The sequence below is a fragment of the Tetrao urogallus genome (genome assembly GCF_951394365.1).
Source record: "Tetrao urogallus genome assembly, chromosome: 2".
NCBI classification, from domain to species: domain Eukaryota; kingdom Metazoa; phylum Chordata; class Aves; order Galliformes; family Phasianidae; genus Tetrao; species Tetrao urogallus.
The window spans coordinates 82,295,926-82,317,693 of record NC_136814.1 but is presented as its reverse complement, the minus strand read 5'-3'; the positions used below and the strand labels follow the sequence as shown (position 1 = coordinate 82,317,693).

General features: G+C 33.8%; 1 protein-coding gene across 1 annotated transcript in view; it reads left to right on the top strand.

Annotated features, from left to right (window-relative positions):
• ADGRB3 (adhesion G protein-coupled receptor B3) overlaps positions 1-21,768 on the top strand; it is a gene marked incomplete at both ends in the record, with an annotated part of 445,134 nt that overhangs the window by 238,643 nt on the left and 184,723 nt on the right. The window contains 2 exons of the mRNA XM_079532449.1: positions 16,691-16,837; positions 17,541-17,616. Coding sequence (XP_079388575.1) covers positions 16,691-16,837; positions 17,541-17,616 — 223 coding nt within the window. The remainder of the gene's footprint in view (positions 1-16,690; positions 16,838-17,540; positions 17,617-21,768) is intronic.

Here is a 21,768-nt window from a genome sequence, read left to right as displayed (position 1 = left end):
ATTGTTAAGAAGGTGAATAGGAAACATTCTGTGTGGTGTATCATATTTTAAGTATAAAAATATCATTATAATCATCATAATCATAATATCATCATAATCATTAATATAACTGTTTTATTCAAGAACGTATTTTCACAAGGAAGAAGAGTTAATCTTGCGTGATTTGCAGTGAAATATTTTTCTGATAGTTACGAAATACAAGATCCCTTTAATTCTTGAAATATTTCAGTTTTCTTCAGATTTCTGCCTTGCTTTTGAAGAATTAGCTGAATACATGCCAACATAAGCAATATTTAATTAACAATCTTTTGTTATATTTAACTAAATATCCTTGCTATATGGTCTTCTGCCAGTTTTCACTGTCATGCTTCTTCTCAAAATAGCCTGAGTGAGTTGGTGCCCACCATCTTTCCATTCTGTACTAGAAATCTCCTTTTAAGTCTGTGTCTATAAACATGATTTGAAAAGGACTAAATGCTTGAAAGCCATTCCACAGATGTCCATACTGTGTGGAATTCCTGGCGCCTACCCAAACAGTTTTCAGGCATGCCTCAGGGGGTGAAAGCCATTCCCAATAGACATAATTAATTCTTACTGCGCTGTGGTTCATAGTTGGTGGTACTCTCTGTTCCTGCAGAGAAGAGCCTGGTTGCTGTAGCAGTAATTCTGACTCTTAAGTTTTGCCATCTATCTCCTGTTCTTCTCATTCATGATTTTCACTGTAAGTCCTCAGCTGGTTCACATGCAGTAGGAGCCCTGCCCCAAGCCGGTGTGCTCTCTGTTGATCCAGTGCTCATTTATGTGAAAAAGGCCATTTGTCACTTTTCTTTCTTAACTCCTTAAAAAATCTCTGTCTGCCAAGATTTATACACAGCCAGTGTCAGCCACATGTTTTCCCGTTCTTCATTTGCTCAAAGTATATGTAACAAGCTTCTGGTTACTAACAGCTACCAGAAGAGACAGATTTTTCAAAGAAAATAAAGAAAATAAAAAAACTGCAGAGAAAAGTCATGTGAAAATTTTGTCATTTCCTTATATACCTCTCATCCACATGTATTCATATCATTTCCTTTATAGCAGCCTTAGCAAATCCTTGATCAGATCAATATGTTGGCTTTTAGAAGATTCAAGCTTCTTTCCCTGATTAAAGGAAAAAACTTCATGCAGACTTTGAACTCCCAGCATCTGACTTAGTGCCTGAAGTTAATGATTAAGAGCTCATATTTCTTTTCTGTTGTCAAATAAGCTTATTAAGTGACTCACATTACCCAAAAATGTAGCTATGGACAGGGCAAAGAGTAGATTTATTTTTTTTCCATGCTTTTCTAAATCTGTGAATTCAGTGATCCTGAGGAAATACAGCTCTCAGAGTTTCTTAAGAAAAAACATAATTAATATGGAGGAAATTTCTGTGACAATCTTTATCAAAGAAACTTCACAAACGTGGATAAAAAAGCTTACTTAATTCTGTGGCTGCATTTCAGTAATAGACATAATTCAGTAGTTACTTTTGTGCATACAATTTATTAATTTGCCCTAAAGGTGAATCTAAATAAACTAGCCATTCAATATGTTAAAATGGCGGCTATAAGAAATGAGAATAATCTAATAGGCGTTTCCCTTCTCTACCTTGTATTAAATATCACTGGAGCAATTGGAAACTGAAAAATGCTGACATCCAGGCTTGAATCTGATAAAAAAGAATGCCGGCAACAGAATTATCTTCAGCACACTTGTGTAAATAGCTTTTTACATCACGGCAATATATGTATTTTAGATTATGATGTTATTCCTAGATTTCTACCTCCTGTAAACTCTTCTCTGAATCATTCTGTTTATAGGCCCCTTTTTACTTGGATAATTGAAAACTGTTGTTTTCTGGATAAATCAGCTATTTTATGACAAACTTTTTTTTTTAAGAAGTGCACTTCAGTGTTTCCTGAGAAATTATATATCTAAGTTTATTTAAAAAGGAGGGAAAGAATTTCTATCAAATGCTAGACAAATCAACATACTGTGATAATAAACTACATGATTTCGTCTGTCATTACTGCAGATTGTAACACCAAATAATACAAATCCACTGCTTCCAAACTACATAGCTTGAGTAAATTGTAATGGAATTAAATAATGTAAGCATTTATCAGTTTTCATTTCAATTTCATGAGAGTGTTAGTGGATTTTTCATATCAGAGAAAAGTATTTTTATGCTAAATAATTATTTCGACAGTGAAATTACAACACACTGTTAAGATCAAACTTCAAAGCCATGCAAAATCATACAGATATAATTCTGATTAATTATAATTGTGCTTGTGGGTTTTGGTTTTGGGTTTTTTTGTTTGTTTGTTTGTTTGTTTTTGTTTTTGTTTTTGTTTTGTTTGTTTTTTAATATAGATAGCTGGACTTATGTATAGGGGCCTGCAGCTATCTCTGCTAATCTGTTAAGATCAAATTGGATAACAGTGACAGAGCTAACAGTAAGATTAGTAGAAAGGATCCCAAATCATCGATCTACTAGGTTTGCTAAAATCAAGAATAGAGTCTGAAAGTAATTAAGTATCTTTTGCTTTATCATCCTGCAATTTCTGAACCCCTAAGATCATTCAATGGGTTTTGTTTTGTTATGCTTTCCTGTGATTTCAACTTTGAGTTTTAGAACCGTATTTGTTTCTCTGCCTCAAGGTAGAGACAGAAAATCTTTTGTAATGTTTACTTATGAAGTTTAAGATTTAAACTAGAGGTTTGATCTTGATCTAGAGATCTGCATAAATATAACTTTTTTTCCACCTTGTAAAATTTTGGCAGGAACTCTGTAAAAGATCTCTTTTTTTCTTTCTTTTTCTCATAACTCACCTAAAAATGCATTTGTCATGGGAGGAAGATTTTGATATACTCAAAGTGTGCAGAACAGTTCTGTGGCCTTCCATATTTGAATGATTCTGGATAAGGAGCACAAATGCTTAAACTGCACTGCAATGATGCAAAATAGCTTGGTTTTGTTGTTGTTTGGTTTTCTTTGTTTGCTTTAACTGACACCCTCCATGTATATATGGAGGCAATGTAGTTGGCCACTAACAGCATTTCTTTGCCAATTTTTAAAAATGTAGTTTTGGAAATATTCTTCTAAAAAGATATTTGTTCTTTTGATATGAATTTAAGTTCAAAGCTTGAGCTGCTCAATTAGTGTTTGTATTTTTTTGGGGGGGAGGGAGATATTTTTCCTAACCTACTGAAATTTCTTGCACTTCTAGTATTATTTTAATTAATAGCAGTGTTAGTTATATGACTTTCCTTTTTTTTTTTTTTTTTTTTTTTTTTAATACATAGTTATTAAAATCTTATGGCCCCATTCCATTATTCAGTAGATAATTTTCTTAGACAGAGGCAGATTTCAAAAGCATCTAAAGGAAAATAGTAAATTAGTAAATAACTTGTCCAGAAAAGCTTTCAAATGCTGCCTCTGGTCGTGTTGTAGAACATCATGGCTAGAATATGAGCTGATCTCAGAAACATGAGATCAAGAAATACGTGGGACCATATTCATATACGTAAAATAGTGCTGATTGGTGAAACATATTTCCTCCCTGTATTTGCACTAAAATCTCATTTTCAATAATGAAGTGGAATGAAAAAAGACCAGCCTGCCAAAGGGGAAGAAACTGTGGGACAGTCATCAGGATGACTGGATTTTCGGGATTTGGCAATCATATAAGCTGCTGCATCTACATGTACAAGGCTACTGCCTCTGAGGGAAACATTTATCAAAAATATAGCAAATTTATCCCCTCTTTTTTAATATTTACCTCAAGAGGGTACAATATGTTCATAAAGATTAAAGAGAATGTCTCATTTTGCCTTTAGGTATCTTAGATTATTCATTGCAGAATGTTTTTAATGCTCATTTGGCTTTGAAAATTACATCACTATCTAGGCAATGTAAAATAATGGTCTCTATTCACAGTCAACAATCCACAAAGAGAAGTTAATTTCTGCAAAATGATTGTCATTTAACTTAGCCAGATTGATCTTATACCTGTTTCTTGGATGAATAGTTCCAATACTGAAAAAGATGGCTTGTGATTTTATGCTGCATTATCTATTTTACATTCCTGGTAGTATTTAGAAATCATTTACAGAAATAAAAATTATAGTTATCAAAAACTCTTGTAATCCAAAAATAATAGACTACACATAATAGAGTAGGAACTCACATATGGCACTAGTTCATCTCCTATGAGAGATATTTAACACGAGAGCTCAGAAGAGGTTCAAGTATTTATGTTTATGCTGTTTATCATTTTCTTAGATGAGTTAGTAGAGTGAATTTGCAGAATGTGTTTGTTCTTTGCACAAACTTGAAGCTTTCATTTACGAGTTTTCTTTTAAAGCTTGGAGAATAAGGCAGCAAGTAAACATGCAGAGATTTGGTCATTATTCCTAAGAAGTTATTTGTAAGGGTATTTTATTTTCTTCATTAAAAAAAAAAAAATTTGTAAGTTATTTAACAGTATATTTGTTCATGAGCTTTTTAATATATGATTTGAAAGCATCTGTGTCTAGATATAGTAGACATACACATTTTCACAGATTTTTTTTTTTCCTATTGATACACTCAGCTGCTGGATTCAGAATTTTAACTGCTGCACAGCATCCTCTGTACTCACTTTAACCTGTTCCATCACCATTCATGGCAATGTTGAAAGTCTCTCCAGGCTATAATTTGGCATGAAATGGAATTGTTCAACTTGCATTCTATTTTATATTAAGATTTCAGGTTTTTTTCATGTGTTTCACCAGAACAAAGCCAAACCTTCAATTAATGCAGTTATGTTACCTCCTAGGTCTGGTGGACAATTATCACACAATGGTTGACAAGATAAGAGTTGCTAAATTGCCAAACCACCATTTTGCGTCTTACACAATCAATGCATTTGATCCTCTAAGCGGTACAAACTACTAAAGTAGACTCAGTGTTTGTATAGATTTCTTAATCTTTCATGTTGAAAGAGTTTCACATAGTAGTAGTAGTAAATTTTTTTGTAGATTTTTTTTTTTTTTTCATTTACATCAAGTTTTGTATATGCCACTGTATATTGAGCACTGGACTAAAGACGAAAATTATCCTGGTTTTGGAGGCTAAATTTTTTTTCAGAGAATATAAGAAAAGCAAGGTCAAGTTCCTCTTCCAGTGAGATTTGTTTGTTCCCAACTGAATTTTATCAGAAAAAGAATAAAAACTGAAAGAAGGCACAATATAAAAATTCCACAAATGTAGACTAGATATGGCACGTCATCATTAAAAAGCCCAAGAAATTAGTTATTAAAACAAACTTGAAGCTTTTGCTTAAGGGTTTAGATCCCCCTCTTATTCTGTTTCTTCTTCTATCTTGTGCTGCCACAGACACGCCACCATTACAGGATCCCTCACTGCAGGGGCTAGCGATCTCTCCTTGCTCTACCTGCAATCTCTCCTCACTAGGACCATTGCACCTCAGACACCAAAATGGGGGATGCTGCAAAATGACATTTATTGAAATTCAACAGTATCTTATATACCCTCTGAAGTCCACTTGTCAGAATCTTATTGGTGGGTATCAGTCCAGGCTGCCCAACACCAGTCCTACCATTGACCCTTCATTGTTACATTGTTCCATGGTGGCCATCTCCAGGTGGTGGCCATCTTCTTGTTCCTTATCTTTGTCCTTCAGCTCCTTCTTCCTTTCTTAGTTTCTTCCTCAAGGCCAATGGACGCACTGTTCCAAGCACCAACCACAATGCTGAATAACTCCCATATGTGCTTATCACGAGACAGTCCAGCTGCCTGCACCGTGACAGCCCAAATCCCCAGTTAGTCGCCTAATAACAAACCCAACATTGTACACTTTTTCCAATTTTTTTGAATAATGCAATTATTAATGTGATAAACTAGTTCTTTCACTTAAGTATTTTTAATTCATTATGCTAAATTCTCATCACTTCCTGTTTTATTCTTTGTGGGAATGTTGGTGTATGGTCTGGGAAAAAAGTTCTTCTATGTCCAATTTATTTTTTGCTCCAAGCAGTGAAACCACTATGTTGTCTTAGCACACGCACTGACAGTCTCATTTGTTGAATGATGACATTGAGCAAACAGTAATATTGTATATTTTAATTCAGTTTTCTGGTTCACATTTGGTTCATATTTTTGAGAACGTTTCATTACTATTCAAATGTCCCTTTGCAAAAAATAATCTATCTGTAGAACTCAAATGTTTAAATTATCAAGTATCATACAATAGCCATGGTTTATATGAGTATAGGCCCAGATTACATCCTCTGCACCTTCATTTGTGCAAAAAGTTATTGCTTACAAATATTATCAAAAAAATGATTATTCTTACGCTGACCAGTAAACTTTGTGCCTGTTTGGTTCAATTTAGATACTTTTTATGAATGTTTTCCAACAGAGTGCAGTTGGTTTGTTTTCCAATAAAACACTGTTTAGATGTTTTGGGATTAGGGACCCATTTAGTACACTGAAAATATTATTTTGGCAATGGCACTGTAAAAGCTATACAGACTTGAGAAGGAAAAATAACTAAAGGAAAAAAAAAGGCAATTTTATTTCCAGCATTCTGTAAAATACTGGTTACTGAGCAATAATACTATAATCATACTATGATGGAAAAAAAGCAAAATAAAACAAGACCTCTTTTTTTTTGTTCCATTCTCCAGTGAATGGTTTATATTAGGAAAGCCACTTTAAATGTGGATTAAAATTCTTTAACAATCAAATACTATTGGACGATAATGTCTTTTTTTTCCTGGCCATATCCTAGATCAGAATGTGGAGATAGATACTGACAGCATTCTCAAATATGGCATAGCATTAACAGCAAAACTGGGCTCAAATGATTATTATTTGCTGCTGAACATCTCTACAAGACAATAAGTACAGAATGCTTTGGAACAAAATTGATTGTAAAGTAATAGCTTTGTTTGTGTGTATCTTCAGCCACCCTTTGTATTACTGCTTTGAACAGGTAATTAATGAAAGAAACTGGACTTCATGTTGTTGGGTAGTCCAGTAGAAACAGGACTAAATAAAAAATAAAAATTTCATCCCTGCATCTTATTTCCACATCTCATACTCATGATATTGCTTTCCAAATGAATTCACCACTGTGTCTTCTCAAATAACATGAGCAAACAGTCTGGAGTAAATTCTTTTCATCTTGATATCATAGATGTAATTGTGTTTTCTGAAGCACTGTGTGTTGTAGAATGGAATGTTATCTGTTTAGAGTTTTCCAGGAAATAAGGCATGTTTAGCCAAAGCAATACAGTTTCAGTTTGAGGGATTTCTATTCTGGATATATATTTAATAAATATACTAGCACAACAAATTAAAGAAACAACAGTAGCTATGGAAAACAAAATTTGTTTTGGAATAACTAGCAAAAAATAGGTTCAGATAGGATTTAATGCTAAAGATATAGCAGAGTTATATCAGGTGTATGTGTTAGTAAAGGAGATGTTGCAGAGCCGAACATTCATCATTAGGGATTTGAATGCCGCAGGAGCATGCTGATGGCATGATTATGCCATTTGACAGCATCTGTTGTGTCTCAGGAAAACAAGAAAAAATGTTTTCTTATTTATGGTAGTCTCTACAGATTATCTGTCCAATGTGGTAATTCCCTCTATCATGTAAAATCAAAGCTGAAAGTATTGTAAGAGCATCTGAAATGTGGTTCTGAAATGAAACACTTTTTAAAAACTAGAATCTTCTGTAGGTAGAATGCTATGTTGTATCTTAAGTTAGATATTTTGACCAAAGTCTATGATTAACTTCAGCACTGAGATTGCATTTTACATACTCAGGCACAGGTAAAGTTCAGTAAATCCATTATTCATAAAATGCAATTTAAGCTTATTACACAATATCTACATAAAATCAGATGAATTTTAAAACCATTAGGAGACTGTTCAGACAGCACCCTTTTTCCCTCTCAACTGCACCAAAAACTTACAGGACATACAAGGCATCTTAGTTCAGACAAAGTAAACAGTAATATTGTATAATTTAATTCTGTTTTCTGGTTCACATTTGGTTCACAGTTGGTTTTCATTCTTCAGTTAGCTGCTTGGGTCTTTTTGATTCCTTCTTCCACAAGTTTGATAAATTTGAAAAGCCTTTTCTTTCAAGAGTGAAGAAACAGGATTCTGGAGATGACTTGACCAGAAGAGCTGAGCACAATCTCCGCACACCATAGTGATTCATATAGCAACATTTTAACAGCTTGTAATAACCAGGTTGTCATTCTTTATAGGCCCAATTTTCTAGTTAGAAGTTTTTTAAAGCATCTCCTCATTGCACAGTTGTTTTATTGAAATGACCATAATAACTCTGAGATATTTCTCCTGAGTTATTAAAGTTAATTTAGAATTCAACAGTGTGACCAAGTAAATCAACCTGGTCTAATTAGAATTACTTACTACTTATACTGAACAGTATCTCTATGTCCCACAGAGCTACTGAGTTTTCATTGTGCCATGCATGATGTAAAAAATCTAAATAAAGCATGCGTGCATTATCCCAATGATTACATTTCATAGTGCCTTAGGACCACTTTTTGCAGTCCCTTAAGCAAATCTTAAACTGTTTTATCTCTTCCATAGAGAATATTCAAGACTTGCCTCCAGAAAGCAAAAATCTAGTTATAAATTCCTGTGAGGAAGGTTAGAGCCATGTCTCTAACATTAAACTGAGACACAGAAGAGATGTCTTTCTTCACTATTTTTATTTCAGATTTTCTGTACAATTCTGCCTAAGCCTTTCTTTAAGCCTTTCTTGAAGGCACTTGCTAGGTAGATGTTGTAGTACCTGTCTACCAGTTGCTGTGTTCAGGGAGAAGCAAGAGTGAGTTGATAGGTGAGGCAAGCCAGAAGACAGCAGGGAATGTACAGTGGCTTCAATGGCACAGGCTGCCTGAAAGCATGTAGGTCTTCCAAATTCAGATGCTCAAAACATAAAGGATACTGTAAAGAACAGTGTTAGACTGACAATTTGCACTTGGACTTGGCTATGTTTGAAGAAAAAAAAAGCAACTGAAGATGTATTTTTAGGAATTACTAGATATATTTTTAGGATTACTTCTAGTAATCATAGGTACAGGCTTGAGCTTTGTATCTTACCTACTACTCTAATTTTCATATTTTTTTTAATGGAGCTAAAGTATTTAAAAAAACAAAAACAAAAACACATTGACATGTTCTGTTCAGAATACTTCTGTGAAAGCATATGGGGAGATTTGCACATGCCCAGTGAATTTTCTTTTCAAATAGATCTGTACAAATCTAAGCCCACATCTGTATCTTCATACTGCAATTTGGAGTCATTACCACAATTCCATTTGAGTCTAATTCTAGGGCATTTACTGCTCATGTCCTTGAAGACCTGATTGGTCCTTTATTTTTCTACACCTCAGCATATCCACATCTTGCAGCTATGTTACATATTTCCTACAGTTTTTCTAGCCTTTCGTTGCTTTCAAGTCTGTCTCAACATCTGTGCCATATTCATCATGACAAATATTCATCCACTGTACTTTTAATCAGAAAAAGACACCTTCATTATCCTCATTATTTGTATTCATTACTAGATTTGTTACGTAATCTTTATGATATTACCATGTCACGTGGGCAAATTATTCAAGTAAATGTGTATTTTTATTGGTGTTACTAGTATTCCTAATGAAGCATATTCCCCCTTTCTTGGCCATTTCTTTTAATGATCCAAAGGAGTATGGTGCATTTTGTTTCTAGAGGACAAGTTTTAGATATTCAATAGTTATGTGTCTGTGTTACAGATCAGATTTGAAGATGTTCTTCTGTTGTCTCACACTCCTTAGTACATAGCTAGAAAAGAATTACAACACTATAGGAAGGGCTATTATGCACCTCCTTTCTTGCCAAGCTGTAGCATATATTTTTAGCCAAGAAAGGTGACTGAAGTTAACAGTTAAAGGGAGGAAATTAGAATCTGGATCCAAGCAACACAAAGTTATAAAATATTAAAGATAATGCTGTAGAAAAAGAGGGCCATCTGCAAACATTCTTCCATATATATTTTTTTGCTAGATGTGGTTTTAAGAAGGTTCTACCTTTTAGGATTCAACAGACAATTGTGTGGAATTAATTCACTAACATTCTATGCCAAAAGAATTTACAATTCTCTCAATTTCAATATGCTTATATTTGTATCTGAAAGTTCTTTATGATTTCATTTCATATGATAAAAAAGGCTATTCAGTTAATAAAAAAATTAAAAAAAAATCCATGTCCAATCTGTTACAAAAAGCTGCGATTATAGACAAGTATTGATTCACATGATTTTATTTAGTTTCCTTCTGTGTGGCTTTTATACATCAAGTCTAAATCCATCCACAAGAAATCACATCTCATATTACCTTTCAATATCTTGTGTAAGTTAGTTCACATCTTTCTATATCTCTGAATGGATTAGGGTTTGGTTGTCATTTCCCTAGAGGTTAGGCAGTGGCCATCCTTCCTTTGCTTCAATTTGCTGTTTCTGGGAAGCAGTCATTCTACCTCTGCTTTTCATCTCCCCAAGCAATGTAATATTGTGGGAATATTTTTGTCAATTCCCTTCTAATCACTTTTCATATCTACTGCCCCTACCCTCTGACTGATCTCTTGTCCTCTGTAATGTCATCTCTACCTAAATGTTTAAGAGACCTTAGTGGATATCTAATCAGTAAACATGATAAATAAACATTTATATGATCTCCCTCCTTCTACTTCTCTTCCATCTCTCAAGCTTCATTACCCTTCCATTCTTTTGAGCCCTCTTACTTTAACATTATCTTCAATCTCATTCTCTTTTTCCTTGTTATCAGCTAGAATCACCAGCAGTTACATTTTTTTCTTGTAACAGTGATTGAAAAATGCTTGGTTTCTACACCCTCCCTGCATACTCAATCTAAAATAATGCTTCAAATGGCATAGCCCCCTCACCACGTTTCTAATCTTTATGTCTGTAACACTAGAAGTCATCAACTTACATGTGATATCTTCTACATTAATCTCCATCTCCTGTCTGGCTTTATGCTGACTCCTTTACACCGCAAAGTGCCCTCTGACAAGCAGGAGTTGCTAAGGGAGACCTTAGTCTTAGTTACATGAATATAGAGTAATACTAAGGGAAATGAAAAATAATAAAACTTCTGGATACACGGACTACCTTGGATTCGACTATGGGTCTCTTTGGCTGTTCATGTCTTCATCTTCCTCAGAATTACTCATAGAACACAAAATTGCCTTCTAGTTAATGAAATACAGCTTTCTACCTTAAAACTTTACTCCAAATAACCAAATATTTCAGGAAGCATTCATTTTACCATAAGAATACAATTTCTTCTGACTACTCAAAGAAAAACTTCAAATTTTCGTTGAGTCTTGTGACTCAAATTTGCAAATTTCAATGTGCTTCTGTTCTCTGTAGCATGTTGGCCAGCTACAAATAGCCACATCTCAGTGCAAGCATTGACATTAAGTGAAGAGTAACAGTGATTATACATTTAAAATGCTTTTTTTTTTTTCTTGTGGAGACATGAGGAAGTTGCATTTCAATTATGGCCAAATTCTATGATAATATAATTTTCATATGCTATCATTTCTATCACTTTCTATGGAACTGAACTTCTATTTTATATATATCCTAAATATATATCTTATATGTTGAGAGTCATCTGTGTCATCTGTGCTTTTTTTTTTTTTTTTTTTTTTTTTTTAAGAAACCTTTTGTTGTTCCAAACTTGGAACAACAGACATTTGGGAAAAAAATTATAATCTTTTGTTTCACCTCTTTCAGCTTTTCCAAATTTGATTTTTCATCATAACAAATTTGCAATCAGAAACCACTCAAGGGATTTCATCTGCATGTGTATCCAGCATGAACTGACTTGAATGAGTTTGCTTATTTTATAAACAGACAAACAAATATTTCACATTTTAGATCAACTGAAAAGTTCTGAAATGTATAAAAATTATTCTAATTGAGCCTTTATAGAGAGGTTTGCAGAAATACTCAGTATTCTGAATTTTAACACACACAAAAAAATCTTTTCATGCTCTCTGTCGCAGGCCTTTGTGACAATGACAGTTCTATTCATTACTATTTTACCCAGAAATAAATTTAGCACTATTTCTCCCAGAAGTGCAGTGTATCTTGTGCCTGAAAAATGAGAACCTGTTGTGTGATGACCTCGAATTTTATAAATGCTGAATTGCAGAGGAGTTGGACTAGATGACCTTTAAGGGTCCCTTTCAACTCCATTGATTGTATGATTCTGTGACACTTAGAATTAATACTTATCTGAAAAAAAATTAAAAAAATTATCATGAAATCATCAAAGATGTATGTGTACTTATGTGTAATTGAACCAATGTCTTATCATTTATACCAAGTTGCTTCAAATGAGTATTCATGGAATTCTAAAAAGACTGGCTATTTTGCCTGCACTATAACTTACAGTAGGTGTATTCAGTACTAAGGTGATATTGCTTCTTGAAAACAGATTATATTCTATTTCCTAAATTGTTCAGTTGATGAATACAGACATATGTGTTATTAAATTCCTATTTTCTACAATCTTTTCTTACCTTGAGAAATCATACGAGAATTGTAGTTGAAGGTATATAAGGGCCAAAATAAGAGAGACTATTCAGAAAGTGAAATAATGTAATAAATTTCTGCCCTTAAATATATTTCTTTACATGAAAACTTTCTGTTTCTAAATCTTCTCCCATCAAAAGCCCTATGGGTGACTTTTTTATTATTATTATTATTTCTTGTTATTTCAAGCTAAAGTTAATTCAAAAGTAAAGAATTTCTCCAAACTAGTGGAAGCTCTTGACTGTGTTTGTTTTGAAAGCATAGGAAATGCCAGTATAAATAAGCTAACAAGAATTTTCAGTATTGTATTGCAGTACCAGATTTAATACAAGTTACATCAATAACTGAAATATGCTTTTGGATGAGAGAATAATGTATGCTGTAGATAATGTACGTGGGATATTTTGATATTTACATTCCTGTTACGCAGATGAAAACGTAAATTTTCTTCATCTTCTGCTTAGTTCATTTTCTTTTTTGTTTCCTTTTTTCTTCTCTTTTTAATTTTTTTTTCCACTTTAATACTTAATTCTACTAATATTCTAATTACTTCCACAAGTATACAAATTCCATGTTGCATAATCAAGCTAAAATTTCAGTGCCTAAAAATGTCCTGATCAGTTAGCATTCTGTCTTGCACATTCAGGACACGATGTTTTGTTAAGGTATTCTTAGAAAATACATGTTACTTTTGTTTTCCTAAAAATGGGAAGTAATGTGCTTGTTTGCTTATTGCAGAACTGAATCATTCAAAGTCCAGTACTTTAAACAGATTTTTCTAATACAAGCCTAACATAAAATGAGTACAATGAAGTGTAAAATGAATGACATGTCATTCTGTCTTAATGTCTATGTATGACTTTTTTAGAACAAACTGACATTTTAGCTGCTGACATGTAAATGACTTGGCACCTGAATTACATGCATTCTCCTCTAGAAGGCTTGCTAATTTTCTTGTTCTTAACAAAGTAAATAATTATTTTCATACTGCAGATAAAAACTAAGTTAGAGAATCACAGACTGGTTAAGGTGGGAAGAACTTGTGGGTCCATCTGGCCCAATGCCTTCTCAAGCAGGAACACCCAGAACAGGGGGAGCAGGACTGTGGCCAGGCAACTTTTGAAGATCTCCAAGAAAGAAACTTCACAGCCTCTCTGTGCAACCTGTGCCAGTCTTCTGTCAGCCACACTGTAAAGAAGTCCTTCATGCTGTTTATACTGAGTTTGAGAACAGCAAAGTCACTTTACACAATGTAAATACAGATTCATAGGTCATGCTTCAAGACCTCTTTCAGATGAAATTTAGATTTTTTCATGTATTCTCCTGGGCATGTTAACATGGGCTGAATTAGTTGCCTCTGCTTAAGAGTCCACTCAATTATCTTTCGAAGTTTAGTGTCGTATTTAAAATTATTAGGCACATACTCTTAGAATCATACAGCAAAGTGGCTAAAGAATGACCTGATAATCTTATGTGGATCTCTCAAGGCTTTGCAGGATGGAGAGCAAGCATTTTGGTAAATCATTTTCAGTTATTGTTTTGTGTGCTAAATACAGTCTCTACACAAAACTATACAAAAAAAAAAAAAAAAAAGCCAAAATCAAGATATTATGGTGGTATCCTCTGTGAAATTAAAGACACTTTTATTTAGCTGGTTTCTGACTGTGAGCAAAAGAAAAACTTATCTGAAATATGAAAAGAGTTATATATACATATTTATGTCATATGAGCCATAAGTCAAATGCTTAGGTTGTGTGTATCACTTAATTATTAACAAATATTTTTGAATCTTTGGTTCTGATTACTTAGGCAACAAAATGAATGTGCCTCTTTAAAATAAGTAGACAGAGTCCGGAGAGATACTGTCTTGAACTCTTACCATTTATCCAGCTCTAAAGTAGTTTTCTGTTGAATAACATTGATTTCCTATTTCAGTAAAAAGAACTGACATCGGAAATGTGGATGAAATATTGAGGCTTTACTAGCTCATTAAATAGCCAGATAGGTAAATACACAGACAAAGAGTGTGCAAATATTATACATATGTTGTCCTATACAGGCTTTATTTAATTTTGAAAGCTAAAAAACTGTGAGTTTAATTTTATTTATGTGGAAAATAAAAGAAATGCCTGATTATATTTTAGGAACCATGGAAAAAATCCATTTTTACAATGTTAATATATTCTGTATGTCCATTGGTTGTGTGTGAAAACATGCAATCCATTTTATGCCCCAGTAATTTGGAAACACCTGATCTCTTCTCCCTTCACACAACACCTGAAATTTCAGAAGACTAAGCATCCCTTGAGAGCAGGGAATGTATTTGCCAATTTCAGCCCAGCAGGCATTGTACCTAGTGTTGTAAAGCTCGGATGATAGTTTTATAATGGAAACCCTGAAATAACTTTAAGTACCACTTCACTGATGGTATTCTATAATGCATAACCAGTTTAATTTGAAACTAAGATTCAGTTACCAAGAAATACGTTCGCAGAGTTAATATCGTTAACATCTTAATTTTGCTCTTTTCTTGGATATGAATTACAGTTTCCTTTCAAATAAAATCCACTGATGAAACACCTAATGGTTTTCTACTTTAATTTTGCTCTTCTGCTTGCTTTTACAGTTCCTATTGTCTTTAAAGTTAATCCCCTTGTGTAGTCCTGGGAGAAAAATCGTTACACGGATCAAAGTACAGTTCTGATGTCCAAACTCTTCCAACTGTATTAGCCTCATCATAAATTGATTAGGATGAGCATTGCACAGGAAATTATTATCAACATGGCTTACATTAAGAAAAAGGCTAGGACTACAATGGTGTTGTTTGTCATCTCAGTGTGCATAAAGTCATTCAGCCCTGTCAGTTCCTTAAAAGTAGTTGGAGTCTTGCTAGACACTGGCAGTGTTGCCATGGAATCTATACTTAGATTTCACAACAAAGCTAAAAGTGATTTCCAGATAATAGTTGAATTAGAAAGCAAGGAAAATGAGAATGAGTAAATAAAATTCCAAATTGCCCATTATATGATTTAATACCTTTCTTCCGTCTTTCTATCTCTGTTACAAATATGATAGTACTGTTGTTTGTAAGGTTTGGATTTTTTGATGAAAAAAATATAATTAAGAATTCAGAATGGGAGCAGTTCTTTTAAAAAAAAAGAAATCAAGTGCTTTACTGCAATATTCTCATTTATGTGGAAACAATGAGGTCTTTTAGTATGTGGTTCTCCTTAATGGGTCTGTTTTTAAATTGTGCCTGTATAGGGAATAAAGGCTCTGTCGTTGCTTCATTATCCTGCATCTAGCAGATTTGTTTCCCAAAGCAATTTGCAGCATCATCCTCCTTTTACTGTCACATTTAATCATTTTAGAATTTACTCTGCAGATAGAACTGTGTCCTAACATGAATTCCAGAGTAGGAGCAAGTTCATTTAATACTCCCCGTTAAGAGGAGAATCTAGCTGACAAGTAATAGTATCAATGCAACATAATTATGTCAAAGAGACCTGGGAGCAGCCTTTCAATACCTAAAGGGGGGAGAAAAAAGAAGGGGATAGACTCTAGCAGGGTCTGTTGTGACAGGGCAAGGGAAAATGGTTTCAAAGAGAGTTTGCATATAAGGAAAATGTTTTCTACAGTGAGAGTAGTGACACGTTACCTAGAGAGGAGGTAGATACCCCATCCCTGGAGGCATTCAAGGTCTGACTGGAGAGGGCTCTAAGCAACCTGATCTAGCTATAGGTGTCCCTGTTTGTTGCAGGGGAGTTGCACTAGATACCTTTAAGGGTCCCATACAAATCACATGATTCTATGAGTCTATGATAATTAATCTGTAATAGAACTGCATAATATTCAGAAAATGACACTTTCAATGATGATTAATGTCCTACAAATTCCTACTTTACTTGAAATTTATTATTGAATATTTTTTATTGCTTTACTTTTATCCCTATTTGATGCTTTAAAGTATGAAAAAATTTTATTTGATTTTTCGATTTCTCCTTCTAGTGGCTAGCATTCAGAAGCTTCCTGCTGCGTCTGTTCTAACTGACATCAATTTCCCCATGAAAGGAAGAAAAGGAATGGTTGATTGGGCACGAAACTCAGAAGATAGGGTTGTCATTCCAAAAAATATATTCACCCCTATGTCAACAGGTAAAGAAGCATATCAGCATGTTAATTTTGTGTTGACTTCAACAAGGGAATTCAGGGTCTTTGTCTCATAGGACTCCTGTATAATATGGAAGTTGTCCTGTATAATATGGAAGAGAAACATCTTATTCCAGAGGGAAAGGGTGGAATTCAATTTCTTAATTCGAACAGAAAGTGCTGAAGAAATCCAAGAGATTGGATTGGATACTTTTGGTAGTTCAAAGAGGCCTGAAGCACAGCACTTCTGAGCCTTCTTATTCTGTTCCATCCCAGCAGTCTGGACCATTCCAACAAATGACATAACTTTTACCAAATAATGGTTAGCAGACAAATTACCCCAGCTTCTAATACAATTTACAAAAGCCATTGCAGTGCATACCTTTGACTTTAGAAAATTTACTTGCTACATATTAAATGTTAAAGACAACCTTTGAGGACACTTTATTATAAAAGTAGATGAACTAGCATGTATGTCAGTACACAGTGATAGTTTTTTGAAAACGTGATTTTCAGTGCTTAAATCTTTTGAAATATTTCTGACAGTGTAACATCTTTATGAAAGGATTCTAGGATATAATTCAAATTTATGGTAGTTTATTTAAAATACAATTTTTACTGGAAAGATAAATGATATTCAGGAGTTTTTTTATGCTCATCAAGGCTTGGGAAAGAGTATTTTAAGATCTTTTTTCCTTATCCTTTTTAGAACTAGATGAATCAACAGTATTTGTACTTGGAGCAGTGCTGTACAAAAATTTAGAACTCATTCTGCCAACTTTGAGGTAAGCAACTATGTAACCATAAATACAATATTAATTAGCATAACTATATTACATTTCTGGATGAACCCAAACAGCCATGATCATTTGTGCAAAGGTATTATGGAATTATTTTTTTTTATAATTATTTGAAATATATATGTAAATATTATGTTTCCTTCATGGTTATTTGTATTGTTTTTTTGTATTATAGAGACAGCTTTTTTAACAAAGTGTATTCATTTCTGTTTTATTTAATCTACACTAAGCTTAAAAAGGAAACATTCCCTTCAATACGTGGCTCAGGCCACATGTACTTGTACTTCACACTACTGTTAATCTGGTCACTACTTTTGTGTTTCATTGGTCTACTAATGTCTTTTTAACAGTAAAATTTTTATTTTGCCACACTACAGCAAGTGTTAATGAAGTCACAATAGAAAGGATAATAATTAGAAAACTATTGAATCACCTTTTCCTATTCTATTTCATCAAGACTTCAGGAGTTGAAACAAAGGCTGGAAAACCAAAAGTGTTGTCTTCGAATGTAATTTGACAAAAAAAGTACTAAGATAAAATAAACAAACAAACACAACTTTCCAGTAAGGTGCTGTACACTGAATGGCTGCAATGTTAGGGATAGAAATCTCCCTGCAGCAGAGTACAGTGTGAAGAGTGGTGTCCTGGCAGGATACCTGGCAGCCTGGGAGAGCTGGCAAGAGCTATTTATGCCTAGGGCACAGTGACATCCACAGTTCATCCATTTCTGAAATATCAGTAAGCACTTTGCATTTGCTGTGCCAGTCCCTGAAATTAGCCCCATATTAGAAAAACAAAACCAAATGGCTATCACACTTAGCCCTTTTTGGCAGAATTTGGAGAAATTCTGCCAGTCCTAAAACAGCAGTGAGATGGCCATGTACCCAAGTACCTTTCAAACCTTTGCAGTTTAAACTCCAAACCACAATCATGCTTTTTCAGAATACAAAGGCCAATGATTTTGATTTAAAGAAAATGAGCGTGAACTTTCAGATACTATATATTTGCTTATATGAAGAGCCATTCCTTGCATTTATTTCATCCATAAGAAAACTGAGATTTTGAGCCTTACTGTGTTTTCATTAGAATCAGAAGCACCCCAAGTAGAAGAAACAGGGACATTACAAATTACAGCAACTTAAGTACTCCGGGCCATGTAAAAGTTCACTGTGGCTTCCAATTTGCTTTTATCTGTTCTACTTTCATCTGGTTGCTGATTTCTATAGCAAAATTGACTGTTTCCCTGTACAATTCAGTTCATAGAGAGGTTCTGTGAGCTTCTAAAGCAAAATGATCTAATAATCTAAGTGTATATATTCATAAATGAAGTCTTTAGAAACTCAAATATGAAGATATCCCACTTTGCCTCTGAATATGTTCAGTATTATTTGAATCCAATTCTCAGTTGCCCAAGAAAAGGAAATGAGCGCTATTACTTTCTCTTATGTGCATGAATAGGAAATAAAAGTCTTCCTAACAAAAATATAATTATTATTTTCTTTCCACGCACAAATAACAAACTACATCTTTTTCTACTTCCTAGTATACTTTGCTGTGTTGCTCTCTTATTGTAATGTAATACAGATATTTTCTTGATATTGAAATATTGAATATTTTGAGTATAACAAGCTACCTGTTATTTTCGTATATTTGCATCCCCGAACATGTAAATAATATTGTTAGATTAAAAAAAGAAAATGATTCCCAGTAAAATATGCAAAAATATAATGACTGTAGTTATAATTCTTTTCTTGAGCATTCTGAAGGAATATACCAGAGGTTGCTATACAGTAAGATAGCTTTTAACTTTTCTTCCTAGAAATGAATCTACTGTAGTAAAATTTTTCCTGACACTTATACAACCACCTTACTTTTCCTGCTATAAAATTCACTGACACGTTCCATTTCCCCACATGAACCATCATTCCTAACATCCTCCTTTTGATGCTGTACATTTAAAAAACCTGTACACTTTCTTATGTCAGCCATTGTACTGGACCTAAGGAGTACCTCAAAAATAATTTACTGTGTGTCATTACTGCTATAGAATCTGTATTATTTCTGTAATAAATATAATATTCACACAATGAACTATAATTTCCTTCATACTGTGTTGAGAAAGCAACATACCTTATTCATAAGTTCATTTTTAATTGGGCAGCACAGAGTCATTCCTAAAAGAAAAGAAAATTTAAATTTCATATCACTGTCACATAGAACAAATATGTATACCCCGATATAAAAAACACCCTCAGGATATATACCCTGACAGAAAAACAGCTAAGTAATAAAATTTTATTAATGTTGTTATTAATTCAGATATGAAAAACACAAGGGAGTCTGCTTTGGAAGTTCTTCCTAAGACTTTGCTCAAGATAATCTTTGTTATCTTGAAACTTCAAGGATTTACTCAACTACAGTTCCTGTCAAATTTAATGTATTTTCTCAGCAATAAATTTCAAAACTTCACCCTGATGTGTGCCTTTCTGGAGAGCCAACAGGTCACCATCCTGTTCAAGTTCATTTCTCATTACAGATAGATTTTTTTGATGAAGGACAAAAAGACAGTGGTGAGGTCGGTCTCCATATTGTGCTTGCTCAGGAAGTGTGAAATAGATTTTATGCCATTCGCAACAAAAGAGGGATTGAGACCCACATATTGCACCTCTCAGGAAGTTTTGTACAATCTGATTATTTAAATTTCAGAGTAATTTTTCTCAGCACTAAGCAGTTTGTAAAAAATGGTCTTCAGCAAAAATACCACTGGGAGAGCACTAGTGGTTTTGAGATAAATTGTTGTGACTGAAGCGCTTTGAGCCAAATTCAGTATCATCTCATGTGTTATGTGGGTTTAGCATATACTTGCCAGATCACATCCTTCCAGGGACAAACTAAACAGATAATATAAAATATAAAATGAGGCTTTCAGCCCAGGCAGAATAGCAGTGAGTAAAGCAGACTTCATAGCAATATATCTAGTTATATGTATTTTCTGATGAAACAAACTTACAGGGATTTTTGAGAACCTAAATGGTTAGGTAGGGTTTTTAATGAGATCAAGGCAAATTTAACGTTCCTAAACTACACTTTGCATCTGAAGTACTCTTTTGGATCTCACCCATCAGAACCATAACAAAACTAGATACAGCAAGGAAACATTTATCAATAACAAAGTTTGATCATGAACCAATATACTATTAGTATTTACTCTAGCGTATGTGAATTTCCAAAATGGACACAATCTTTTAATGTCTAGTAAACCTTACTGCCACCTGTCATGGTCTGTAAAAGAAAATCAATTTTGTATTTATGTGGAGATTTGTTTTTAATTATTCTTTTCTTGGGAATTTTTATAGGTATGCAGCTACTGTATGTATGTTAAGGCACAACCATTACTGCAGCTGTTCAGAATGAGAGTTTGCTAAACATTAAATGTTAGTCTGCTAGAGAGATACATTTTTTTGTCAATACTAAGTGAGTTCTTACAGTGCAACCAATGGAATTAAAGAAAGTAGAAAATGACATCCATTATATTTCCATTATTTGATTTAGCTGAGTAAAATTTAACTAGAATTCATACCTTTTCCCAGAAGAATCATTTCACTCCTTGTGCTAACTGTCTGCTGAGTTAAATTTCTATTACTGTAGACATGACAATTCCTGTTTCAATCCAGCAGTATGGAATCCTCTCTAAAATACCTTTTCTCTAGGGAAAATAAGTAATTAAAAAAAAAAAAAAAGAAAGAATGAAAGAGTATAAGAATATTGAAAGTGACTTATAGTTACATCTAAAATATCTAGTTTGTTCTTTGATAACATCTGCCTGTGAATATGTCTTTCTGTAGGATTTTATTCTTCTTTCTGTGCCTCTCTATTGAATGCAGCATTATCACAGAATCACAGAATCACAGAATTGTAGGGGTTGGAATGGTCCTCCAGAGACCATCGAGTCCAACCCCCTGCCAAAGCAGGTTCCCTACAGCAGGTCGCACAGGTAGGCATCCAGGCAGGTCTTGAACATCTCCAGAGAAGGAGACTCCACCACCTCCCTGGGCAGCCTGTTCCAGTGCTCCGTCACCCTCACTGTAAAGACGTTCCTTCACACATTTGTGCGGAACTTCCTATGCCGCAGTTTCC